General features: G+C 35.8%; 1 protein-coding gene across 17 annotated transcripts in view; it reads left to right on the forward strand.

Moving 5' to 3' along the window:
* Positions 1 to 12,152, forward strand: part of ptprfa (protein tyrosine phosphatase receptor type Fa) — a 596,272-nt gene that overhangs the window by 437,924 nt on the left and 146,196 nt on the right. For all 17 annotated transcript variants that reach the window (XM_039734603.1, XM_039734602.1, XM_039734608.1 and 14 more), the window contains one exon: positions 8,119 to 8,229. In XM_039734603.1, coding sequence (XP_039590537.1) covers positions 8,119 to 8,229 — 111 coding nt within the window. The remainder of the gene's footprint in view (positions 1 to 8,118; positions 8,230 to 12,152) is intronic.

Consider the following 12,152-nt stretch of genomic DNA (forward strand, 5'->3'; position numbering starts at 1 on the left):
AGATTGTTGCATTATCACACTATTTACTTGTCAATTGTAATATATAAATGGGAGTTAAAGAAATACATACCATTTTGATACTTCTTTCACTTTTTCCACTCCTTTACTGTACAACATAAGCAAAAATGTAATTTACAGCTTTGTAAAAGTTATTAACGCAGCTAGTGAACTTTAGTAAGTTAAAAAGATAATTCAGGTGAGCTGTTGGAATGTTTTGGTCAATAATCTGTTTTTTACGTTCACTTTCAGTGGAAATTCATATATCTATACTAATAAAAGGCAAAGCCCTCACTCACTCATCACTAATTCTCCAACTTCCCATGTAGGTAGAAGGCTGAAATTTTGCAGGCTCATTTCTTACAGCTTACTTATAAAAGTTAAGCAGGTTTCATTTCAAAATTCTACGAGTAATGGTCATGACTGTATCCTACTTACGTACATATATACGGCCATAGCCTGCAGCTCGGTCGGCGCGTGAGGCGGAGTTGCGTCACCCATCACCACGCCTCCCACGTAGTTGGCTGCCTGCCTATATTGCGTCCCCCTTACCCACGCCTCCCACATAATTGAGTGCCTACCCATATAAGGCCGTCCATCACCAGCAAATAGACGCGCCCGCTACGAGGCGTTTGTCATGCCTAAGACGAATACGATTTTTGCGAGATACAAGTTTAGTGAGAAGACGCAATGTATAAACGAGACTTTTGATCACTTTGTAACGGAGTTAAAATTGCTGGTGAAAGACTGTGCTTATGCAAACAAAGATGAGATGGTCAGGGATAGAATAGTGTTTGGCACAAACTCAGCAAAAGTGCGAGAGAAACTTTTAAGTGCCGGGTCTGAGATAACATTAAATAAAGCCGTGGACATCGCAAGATCGCATGAGATAGCACAACCACAGCTGAGAACCTTCGATGAATGTACTCAGAGCGGCTCACGTGAACTGACTGTGAACGCAGTACGCACACAAAAAGCAAGACTTCCAAAGAGCGCTGAGCAAAAAACGCATTACACAATTGAGAAGGCAGCAAAAGAATATGAAGCATGTGACGCATACAAGCATATTCATAAGTGCAGCTTCTGTGGAAACAAAGCACACGGTGGAAAAAGTCAATGTCCATCTAAAGGAAGACAGTGTAAGAGATGTGGAAAATTGAACCACTTCGCTAAAGTTTGCAGGACTGGGAAAGGTAAACCCGTGCATGCAGTGTGTGATATCTCAGATAAAGAGGAAGACGAGCTGTTTATTGATGCAGTAACAAAGGAACAACCAACAGCAACACTCATTACAGTCACAAAACAATTACATTGACAATCATGTTACGTTATTTTTTAAATGTTTCCTTTTGTTTTTCATAGCTTTTTTAACACACTACTTCTCCGCTGCGAAGTGTGGGTATTTTGCTAGTATATAATATATATATATATATATATATATATATATATATATATATATATATATATATATATATATATATATATATATATATATATATATATATATATATATATACACACACACATACATACAGTGGTACCTCATTTTACCTCTGCTTTGGAATAAGTCCAACTTGGTATACGTCTTGTTTGGACTCAAAAAATTTTGCTTGGTATACGACCTTTGTTTGGAATACGACTTGCATGCTAGAACACCGCATGCTACCCTTGTTTACCTCTCTCGAGACAAAGCCACGACTGCCCATGAGTGTCAGTGCGGCAGTTGCTAGCATTCAGTAAACAACCCACGCTATAACTCTGTGAATTTTCACGTGTGTGGTATAGCGGGTCCACAGCTCCTATCAAAGCCCAGTTTTAAAATAAATAATCACCGTGCTCACGGCTTGGTGAGGGGGCGTGGTGGTTTTGTGGCTGAAGCGATTCTCAGGGCGATTCATGATGTGGCCGTTTCTCACCTAAGTGCGCAGCTGAGAGATCATCCGCATTCATGATTGTTCCTGAGGCTGCATATCTTGATAAATAGAAGCGTGAGTTGGCTAGAAGGGGAGGAAAAATAAAGAACGGACAGGAGGTAGAGAGAGCAAGCGCGCATGCATGAAGTGGCTGAAGTAGGCAGAGTGAAGGTCAGCTACAAGTAGGGCGACTCCCCTGTTGGGAAGCAGAGGGGCCACCAGGTAAAAAGGCACCGGGCTTCTTGTTTTTTTTTTAAAGAATACTTCCTGCTGTATTTTAACCTCGTTGTTTTTAAGAAGACTTTTTTCTATTGTTTTCAACCTCCACGTTTCACTTCTGATTTTATGGATTATTTATTGGAACTTTGGAGACTGCACTTGAATTTGAACACCTTGTTTTGTTGATTGTTTTAATAAAAGCACTTTGCACTTTTTCGCCATCCTTTTGCTTTGTTGTTACTTTGAGCTTAGCAGTGAGGTACATTACCAATGGTGTAGGGTTCAAGGGCTCCGCGACAGCAGATAGGAGCATACAGCAAACCCGCATCATCACAATGTGATTTTGTGTTTTTTCACGTAAATGTATGAAGATGGCATGCGTATCCGGGACATGGCTATTGCATACCGTTTGCCGAGAACGACGGTATCTACGATTGTGAAAAACAAAGACGTTATTAAAAAGTAAAGTGAGGTTAAATTTTCATTTATTTCATCTAATTGCTTTTGTATTTATGTATTTTAGTATTAAGCAGTGTTTAAATTATTTTATACAACCCCATCAATGTATAATATGCCAATATTAATGCCAACGGATTAATCATTTTCCCATTATTTCTTAAGGGAAAAATTAGTTTGGTATACGTTCTGTTTGGTATAATTCCAAGGACCTGGAACGGATTAAGGACGTATACCGAGGTACCACTGTATATATAATATAGTATGTCATTTGCTACTGTGCTCAATACTTGTTTTTTCCATTATTATACTATCAATAACTTGTTGGATACATGAAAGTAATATATATATTATATTATACACATATTATATATATACACACACACACACACATACAGCATATATATATATATATATATATATATATATATATATATATATATATATATAGCATTCATGACTCCTTCATCAAGAAATTGTACATTTCTCCTGTCACGCAAGAACAAGAGCACTTGTGTCAAGTTTGACAAAGAATGTCTGGATGAACCCAAGAATTTGGAAATGATGTTGTATTAACTCATCTCTACACACGAAGATTCTCAAGCACAGTTAAGCTTGGTGATAGTTGCATAATGGTTTAAGAATGCTTTACTGCTTTAAGAGCTATATGATTTGCCATGATTGAAGGGATGTATAAATTCTTTTCATGCTTAAAGGATTCTTCTCCGTGTGAGCTGACATGAAGCTCGATCATGCAGCAAGACAATGTTCCAAAACAAGCAAACAAGTCTATATCATAATAGTTGAAAAAATACATTTAGAATTTTGGTATGTCCTAGATGAAACGTAGACCTAAATCCTATTTAAATGTTTTCCTAGGGCTTAAACTGAGCACATTATACTTCGATTACTTCAAGTATCATAGAGTTGAAGCATTTCTGTTAGTGGAGGTCTTATGACAAGACATAGTATTATTGAGAGATAGCTCTAAATATTTCAAGATACCTTTAAGTGTTTTCAGATATGCTTAAATTCTTTATAGATGTCTCAAAATCACTTGCACTGTACGATATCTCTAAATGATTTATAGATATTTTAAATACTGTACATTTCTATTAATTACTTCATTGTTAAATATCTTTAAATGACATCCTTTCCCATTTTAAATTACCTTTATATGATTTTCAGATATCTTTATATCACTTCCTGCACATTTAAAGATACCTTTTATTGATGAACAGATTTCTAAATGAATCTCTGGTATCTTTAAATCACTTCTCCTTTATTTAGAGATATCTTTAAGTGATTTAAAGATATCTTTTATTTCATTTTGAATACCTGTTAAAGTGATTCTCCGATACCTCAATTACATTTGAAGATATGACAAAATGATAGGCTTGCCTTTGGGAACAACAGAAATTCCTTAACAGAGCTCTGAGATGCAGATATGTAACTACAGGAAACATCTAGTTGCAGCTGCTAAGGTTTTCTCATTCTAAGTCTTACTTTTCACATAGGGCACTGAATACTGTGTGACATGTGGCAATTAAATAAATATTGAATTCTTTCATTTAAAAAAATAACTACCAAAAGCTGGTGGTATTGTTCACTCAGGATTTATTTTCTCTTATAGTAGTCTTTGGAGAAAGATACAGTATGACTACACTCATGGTAAAAATATATACAGTAAGGCAGAAAATTAGACAGAGTGTTAGCACTTTGTCATTACTCTATAAATGACAATATTACTTGAGTATAGGAGAACCTATTTGTTTGAGGTTCCCACTATGCCCTCTTTTAATGCATAGCTTTTTAAAATCTGCTTTTCTGTTAGACTCCTTCTGAAAGAGGCCTTCCTCTATAATGTACTACATAGTGTTACTGTCTTGAAGGTAACAAGAGAGTATTTTGTTTTCAGCAAATAGTTTGTGACATCACCTAACACTCAGTAATAATTCAGTCATATGTCTTATTCACTTATACCTTGTTACAACAGCACAGAATGTATGTGGCATCAGTCAGATAGCTCAAGCTAACAACAGTCTTCAAGGTGATAGTGTCCCACACAGGCATTTGCCTTTAAAGCATGTCCCTTGTCCTCACCAAGGACAGCTTCATCAAGGTGAATGTGTTCAACTGTACATAGACACCTGCCTTCAAGGCAGATCAATGTGAGAGAAACCTTCCTTCAAGGCAGATTCCTGAACCTTGCAATAGACATGTGCTTTCCAGGACAATGAATAATTCCTACCTTCAAGACAAATGCTGACATCTGCTGTTATGATATTCAGAATATATGCAATATGAAAATCAGAATCTGCACTTTTGTTATTAATTTAGTTAAATAAATCTTGATAAATTTGCCATTAATTCTTTCTGTAACAAAACCAACAGAACATCCATAGCTTTGGCCATGAATGTGTGATACAGATTCAGTTTTTATTGTGCTCTGTAAAAAGCTGATGCTTAAAACACATGTAAAGTAATTGAACATTTGTACATTTATGATAAGATGTTCAGTTTGTATGCATGGCCACTTCTCTACAGCAGTTGATAGAAGTATGTCTGAATGCAGTGAATTTCATGTCTCTGGTTTTTTCTCTGTGTATTGTGTTCAAACCCCAGAGGCTACCTTGAAGGGAGAGATGTCTAAACATGCAACCCCACCAACTGTAAACAAGAAAGAGAAAAAAAATATATATATGTAATGTATGGCATTGTTGTAAGACATTATAAGTTCTTGTATTGTTTTTTCCCCCCCTTGAGGGCATGTTTAGCTGCAAGTTTCCAATTTTTATGTGCTTCAGAGAGTACTTTAATGTGGATCGTTACTTAGAGTCCAACAGTCGCCCCATTTCACAAAAGTGAAATGGTTGCTTGCCATACAAACAGTGGTGTGAAAAACTATTTGCCGCCTTCCTGATTTCTTATTCTTTTGCATGTTTGTCACACAAAATGTTTCTGATCATCAAAAACATTTAACCATTAGTCAAATATAACACAGGTAAACACAAAATGCAGTTTTTAAATGATGGTTTTTATTATTTAGGGAGAAAAAAAAAATCCAAACCTACATGGCCCTGTGTGAAAAAGTAATTACTAATAACTGGTTGGGCCACCCTTAGCAGCAATAACTGCAATCAAGCGTTTGCGATAACTTGCAATGAGTCTTTTACAGCTCTGGAGGAATTTTGGCCCACTCATCTTTGCAGAATTGTTGTAATTCAGCTTTATTTGAGGGTTTTCTAGCATGAACCGCCTTTTTAAGGTCATGCCATAGCATCTCAATTGGATTCAGGTCAGGACTTTGACTAGGCCACTCCAAAGTCTTCATTTTGTTTTTCTTCAGCCATTCAGAGGTGGATTTGCTGGTGTGTTTTGGGTCATTGTCCTGTTGCAGCACCCAAGATCGCTTCAGCTTGAGTTGACGAACAGATGGCCGGACATTCTCCTTCAGGATTTTTTGGTAGACAGTAGAATTCATGGTTCCATCTATCACAGCAAGCCTTCCAGGTCCTGAAGCAGCAAAACAACCCCAGACCATCACACTACCACAACCATATTTTACTTTTTGGTATGATGTTCTTTTTCTGAAATGCTGTGTTCCTTTTACGCCAGATGTAACGGGACATTTGCCTTCCAAAAAGTTCAACTTTTGTCTCATCAGTCCACAAGGTATTTTCCCAAAAGTCTTGGCAATCATTGAGATGTTTCTTAGCAAAATTGAGACGAGCCCTAATGTTCTTTTGCTTAACAGTGGTTTGCGCCTTTGAAATCTGCCATGCAGGCCGTTTTGCCCAGTCTCTTTCTTATGGTGGAGTCGTGAACACTGACCTTAATTGAGGCAAGTGAGGCCTGCAGTTCTTTAGACGTTGTCCTGGGGTCTTTGTGACGTCTCGGATGAGTCGCCTCTGCGCTCTTGGGGTAATTTTGGTCGGCCGGCCACTCCTGGGAAAGTTCACCACTGTTCCGTGTTTTTGCCATTTGTGGATAATGGCTCTCACTGTGGTTCGCTGGAGTCCCAAAGCTTTAGAAATGGCTTTATAACGTTTACCAGACTGATAGATCTCAATTACTTCTGTTCTCATTTGTTCCTGAATTTCTTTGGATCTTGGCATCATGTCTAGCTTTTGAGGTGCTTTTGGTCTACTTCTCTGTGTCAGGCAGCTCCTATTTAAGTGATTTCTTGATTGAAACAGGTGTGGCAGTAATCAGGCCTGGGAGTGGCTACGGAAATTGAACTCAGGTGTGATACACCACAGTTAGGTTATTTTTTAACAAGGGGGCAATTACTTTTTCACACAGGGCCATGTAGGTTTGGATTTTTTTTTCTCCCTAAATAACAAAAACCATCATTTAAAAACTGCATTTTATGTTTACTTGTGTTATATTTGACTAATGGTTAAATGTGTTTGATGATCAGAAACATTTTGTGTGACAAACATGCAAAAGAATAAGAAATCAGGAAGGGGGCAAATAGTTTTTCACACCACTGAATATGTTACTGAGCACTATAGAAATGGAAATGTATAAATATCAAAAATTTTCAACATTCCCCCCATACTGGTGTGTCTTTGACATATTTTATGCTTTCACATCTGTTACAGAACAATTATTTATAACAGCTAATTTCATTAACATTATCAAAACTTCAGACATAAATGTTGTTCAGGTACATACACTAGATGTTCTTATGCTTCACTTACAAAATAGTGTTTCTTATGCAAATATGAAACATCTGACTGCTTCGTGTGTAGTGCATTAAGATATTCCACATTCAGATCTCCTTTACATGACCCTTGCCACTATAGATCTGTGGATTTCATTTGTCAAAGTAACAGTGATTACAATAATAATTTCTTAAAAGCATTACCTCACAACATGCCACCGACACCCTAACCAACACATCAACAGGTAGTACCATCTTGTCCTGTATTTGTGACATTCACAGCTTTATGTTAAGAATGGCAGACTTTAGGTCAGATTTCTTTCCAGCACACCAGACTACAGCAAATGAACTGTTCTTAGAGTTAGGCTGACATATTTCATGTTAACGTCTCTGGTCTGTACATTAACAATGTTAAATTGACAGTAGGAAGTTATTTTAGATCGACTTGTGTTTGTGTTTATAAAGATCTCTAAAATACATACACATGTTGCATGAATAAAGAAGTATCATGGAGGCATACTGTTAAAAAAAGAAAAAACAGCTTCTTGGTTGTCTAACTTTGTGTTTTTGTCCATGACACCTTTAAGCAGACTGCTTATGAAGATTATGGCACTGAGAAAGAGATCTGAACAACATGTTATTTAACTTTCATTGCACACAATTTGACTGTTATACTTCACCCTCTGTCTGCAAGTTGAAAGTGAAAAATATCATGAGAGGCTCTTTGTCTTCATTATTTTATGTCATTCACATTCAGTGCATTCTGTCCTTATATGTTTCCCCATGTTTTGCATTTATTTTTATGTTAACCCTTTTTAGTCAGCTGTAAAAATGGATGTTATGTTTGCTTTCTCTTACGTACAGGTGCCCTTCAGATAGAAAATAGTGAAGAATCTGACCAGGGCAAGTATGAGTGTGTGGCTACCAACAATGCAGGAACTCGTTATTCTGCCCCTGCCAACCTCTATGTGCGAGGTAAGACGTGGTCCTTCCAGCAAGCCTGCCCTGTCCGTTTTAATTCTTTTGCTAACCTTAATGTGTGCATGGCTTTAGAAATTATAGCAGGCTGTGCTTGGGTGATTGACTAATGGAATTAAATGCATTGATATTTTCAAATATCTTACAATCTTGTGTTTTTGCTTGTTTTTATTTTCCATATGTATTGCAAAATTTTGAGAAACAAATATTTTTTTGCTTGTTGTTGCTTTCCATATTTATTTCAAAATATTGAAAACCAAATATGTATCACTGGAAAATATATTGCACCCTAACTGATATATATACATTTTTTTTTTTTTGGACATGCCGTAGCAGCATCCCGTGTCCTCTCTGACCTTTCTTTTTTCCATTCTAGGGATTTGAAATTCACACCTAGGAGATATTCTAGAATTGATGGTTTACTCATTTATTCTGTTTGCTTTATTCCTGATTGTGTTTTCTCGCCTTCCATGCTTGTCATCCTAAAATATTGCAGAAATTAACATTTGAGTATTTTGATCTTTCGGTCTAATGTGTCTTTGTTCTTTATGTGTGACTTGTTTTAATCACATATGAAGGTTTTGACAGCGAAATGTTATTGTGAGAGATAATACAATGTCAAGCCTAATAAACTGGCACTTAATGCATTTCAAAGAGGATAGAAAAATGTCTGTTTTCTCTACAGTGTCTTTAGAAATTTTTGTTAAATGTAGATAATGATTTTTGGATGCTATGTCCTATAGTATATATAGCAAAGGAACTTTAGTGCTCATGTTGTGAACTGTTAATTAGTGGGGCTACAAATGGATGAGGTAAATTTAATTGTGACATTAACCAGTGAGTATAAGGAAGCCCAAATGAAATGATTGTGATCTGCCTTCCTTTTAACATGCAGCACTTCTGTGCAACATCGCAGCTGCTGCCACTGGCCTGCTATCCAGCTTATCTCAAAATGCCAGAGGCACAGTCTTAGAGGTCCCAATGGATTTAAATGTTGGGGCAATGCATCTTCTGTTAATTATCAAACAAAGTTAATTCCATTATACATGCAGCTGGAATACACAGCAATACTTTATTTAGTCAGATCTATTTGAAATTAGGGCTACTTTTTAGAAGCTTGAATCATTAGAGCTCTCTGGGTCATGATATTATTGATTGAAAAAGGAAAGAATTAAATCCAATTTTCGGTCATTTTGTATTGTGTACAGAAGGGCAAGTTTAGAAGTACAACATAATTTGAAGATATCCAAAAATATTCCACACAGTACCAAAAGGAACGCTATTTAATTTTTGCCACAGCTTGAAATATCCACTTATAGATATATTTCTTATTATTTTATTTTTGTTAGTGTTTACAGAAATGATTTTTGCTAATGAAAGCATTTCAGTTGGTTGAAAAGATGTGCATTTAAAAAAGAACACATAGCTGTGAATTGGAGTTATTTTTACTAAGTGGTGTCATTAGTTATATAGCTCAGAATAGCCCGTAAAAATGATGGTAATTGTGAAGAAAAAAGGTAAAACTATATAGTTATAGTTTATAGGATATAGAATATAGCTTAAATAATAATTTGTGTACAGACTTCTCCAGACCCGGCCTTTTTTTTTTTTTTAGGTATTCTTAATTTTCTTACGTTTTTAGGTGATTTTACATAAAATGTCATTGTCTTTCTGTCTGCATGAAATAACTTCTAACTCTTCCAGTGGACCTATTTTGTTGAAATATGGAGCACTTTATCTTCAAGAAAATGTGTAGGGAAAGTTTGATTTTCATTGAGACATTTTTGAAATTTGAAAGTATCCCATTTAAAAAGCACTGGAGAATAGTCTGTCTTAAAACAGAGAGAAATTCTGTGTCACCTCAATTACTGATAATTTAACATATTTTGTTTATTTACCTCTTGTTAATTAATGCTATTAAAAATTAAAATTACATGCATTTTATGTACTCTACTAAAACATTTAATTACATTGTGTTTCACAGTTTTTTTTAACCTATGACTTATACAAACAAAAGAGAGAATCAAGTGGAGACCATTCAAGACAACAAGCTAGTTTGGTTAGCTAAAAGCCAACAGACAGATTACTTTCTAAAGGTTTTCAAGGTTTCAGCTTCAACTGCAAGACTCAGCAGTTTGTTTTGCATTCCCACAACTCTTTGCATGAGGAAGTACTTCCTGGTTACCGTCCTAGATATACCTCCCTTTAATTTTCACTGGTGTCCTTGAATATGTGATTCAATTTCACTCTATCAAAGCCTCTAAAATTGTAGAGACCTGAACTTGGACCCCACCTAACCTTCTTTGCTCAAGGCTGAAAAGGTTTAACTCATAGAGACCCCATTTGATTAGGAGTGCTATCTTCAATTCCAAGTGTGACCCCATGTGAAAGGGGTTCCTGTTTCTGGACTGCTTTCATTTTCAGGAGGTATATATTTACCAACAGGTTGTGAGCCTATGACTGGATAACTTGACATGTGGATTATGCAAAACGAGTAACGTGAGATTTGTTCATGGACGTATGTTTGTTGTTGTCCAGTGCTGGTCACTATAGGCTCTCATTCAAACAGAAATGTTTTTATCTCCATTTTCAATGAAAATATTATCTTCATTTTTTTTCTCTGCCATCACTATTAAACTACATGGGTTAAGTAACATAATAAATATGTAATTTTTAAGTGGAGTATTTCTTTAATTATTTGTATATACCAAAAATAACAACATAAAGTCATCATGGTTGACATCCAAACAAAACGTCTCTTACGTCACAAATCGTTCACGTATTAATGCTGGCCTTTATAAAATGATGACTTTTTACTTGCATAAATTATAATCCTATCCACTCAGAATCCTGGTGTTAATTAAATTCAAGGTAGAAAGATCTTTAAAAGAGCTAGGGTCGTAATCATTGTGAAACATTGTTACTGAAAAGTTCCTAGATATTGGCTTTTAAGACATTTAAAAATCCTCATTCTTCCTTAAATAGCTCAGTTATTCCAGTAAAGTGTATAAACCGGATTTCAATGTAATAGGACCTAATGATGGATTTTAAAAGCCAGAGTTTCTAAATCTTATTCCAGAGTGACTGCTAAAATAGAGATGCCATGTTAATGGAAATAATGAATACATCAGGCAGTCAATTAATGTTATATACTGTGATGCAAGGATGTAGCCATTTCTAGGAAAAGATGTAATTTCTGACTGATGGCAACTGCATTCAAACCTTTGATGGCCTGATTTGTGAGGTTTTGTATTTAAATATCAAACCTTTCTTCTTTTAGCTTGTTTATCCAGTTCATGTTCACATTATTAAACATTGAAAATTTAACTGAGAAGACATTAAAAGGCGCATTTCTTTGTTCAAGCATTGTCTCTCGGTGCTTCCCTCGGTATCTGCTTACTGTCTGGTAATATAATTACTTCAGTTTTGTTAAAGAAGCATGCCTTTATTCAGCATCCTGTTTTCTGTTGGTCTCAGTGCTTTGGACAGCAGGGAATGAATGGTATGTGCAGTGATGTGCATTAAGAGGAGAATCAAACTCAACGGGGATCGGGGAGCATTTGGCAGATGAGTGAATTCAGGTTACACCACATCTTCAGTCTTAACTAATAAGTGAAGAATAACTAAAGTAAACAGATCAGATTCTTTAGGTCTGCAAGAAATCTAATTATGATTTCATTAGGAAGTACAACAAACCACCAGCCTTCCTCTTTCATTGACATTAAAATACCATGGTGTGTGTTATCAGTGAATTATTTAAGCCTTATTTAGTCTGTTGATAAATGCATGTGCAGATCTGCAAATGTTGATTGAGCAGTATTTCAGTGTTTCAAATGTACAACAAATATTGTTTTAGGTTAGAAATGCTGTTACAATTCAAGAATATTGTGATGTGCCTCATAATGAAAATCATAAATGTC

The sequence above is a fragment of the Polypterus senegalus genome, chromosome 14, assembly GCF_016835505.1.
Source record: "Polypterus senegalus isolate Bchr_013 chromosome 14, ASM1683550v1, whole genome shotgun sequence".
NCBI lineage: Eukaryota > Metazoa > Chordata > Cladistia > Polypteriformes > Polypteridae > Polypterus > Polypterus senegalus.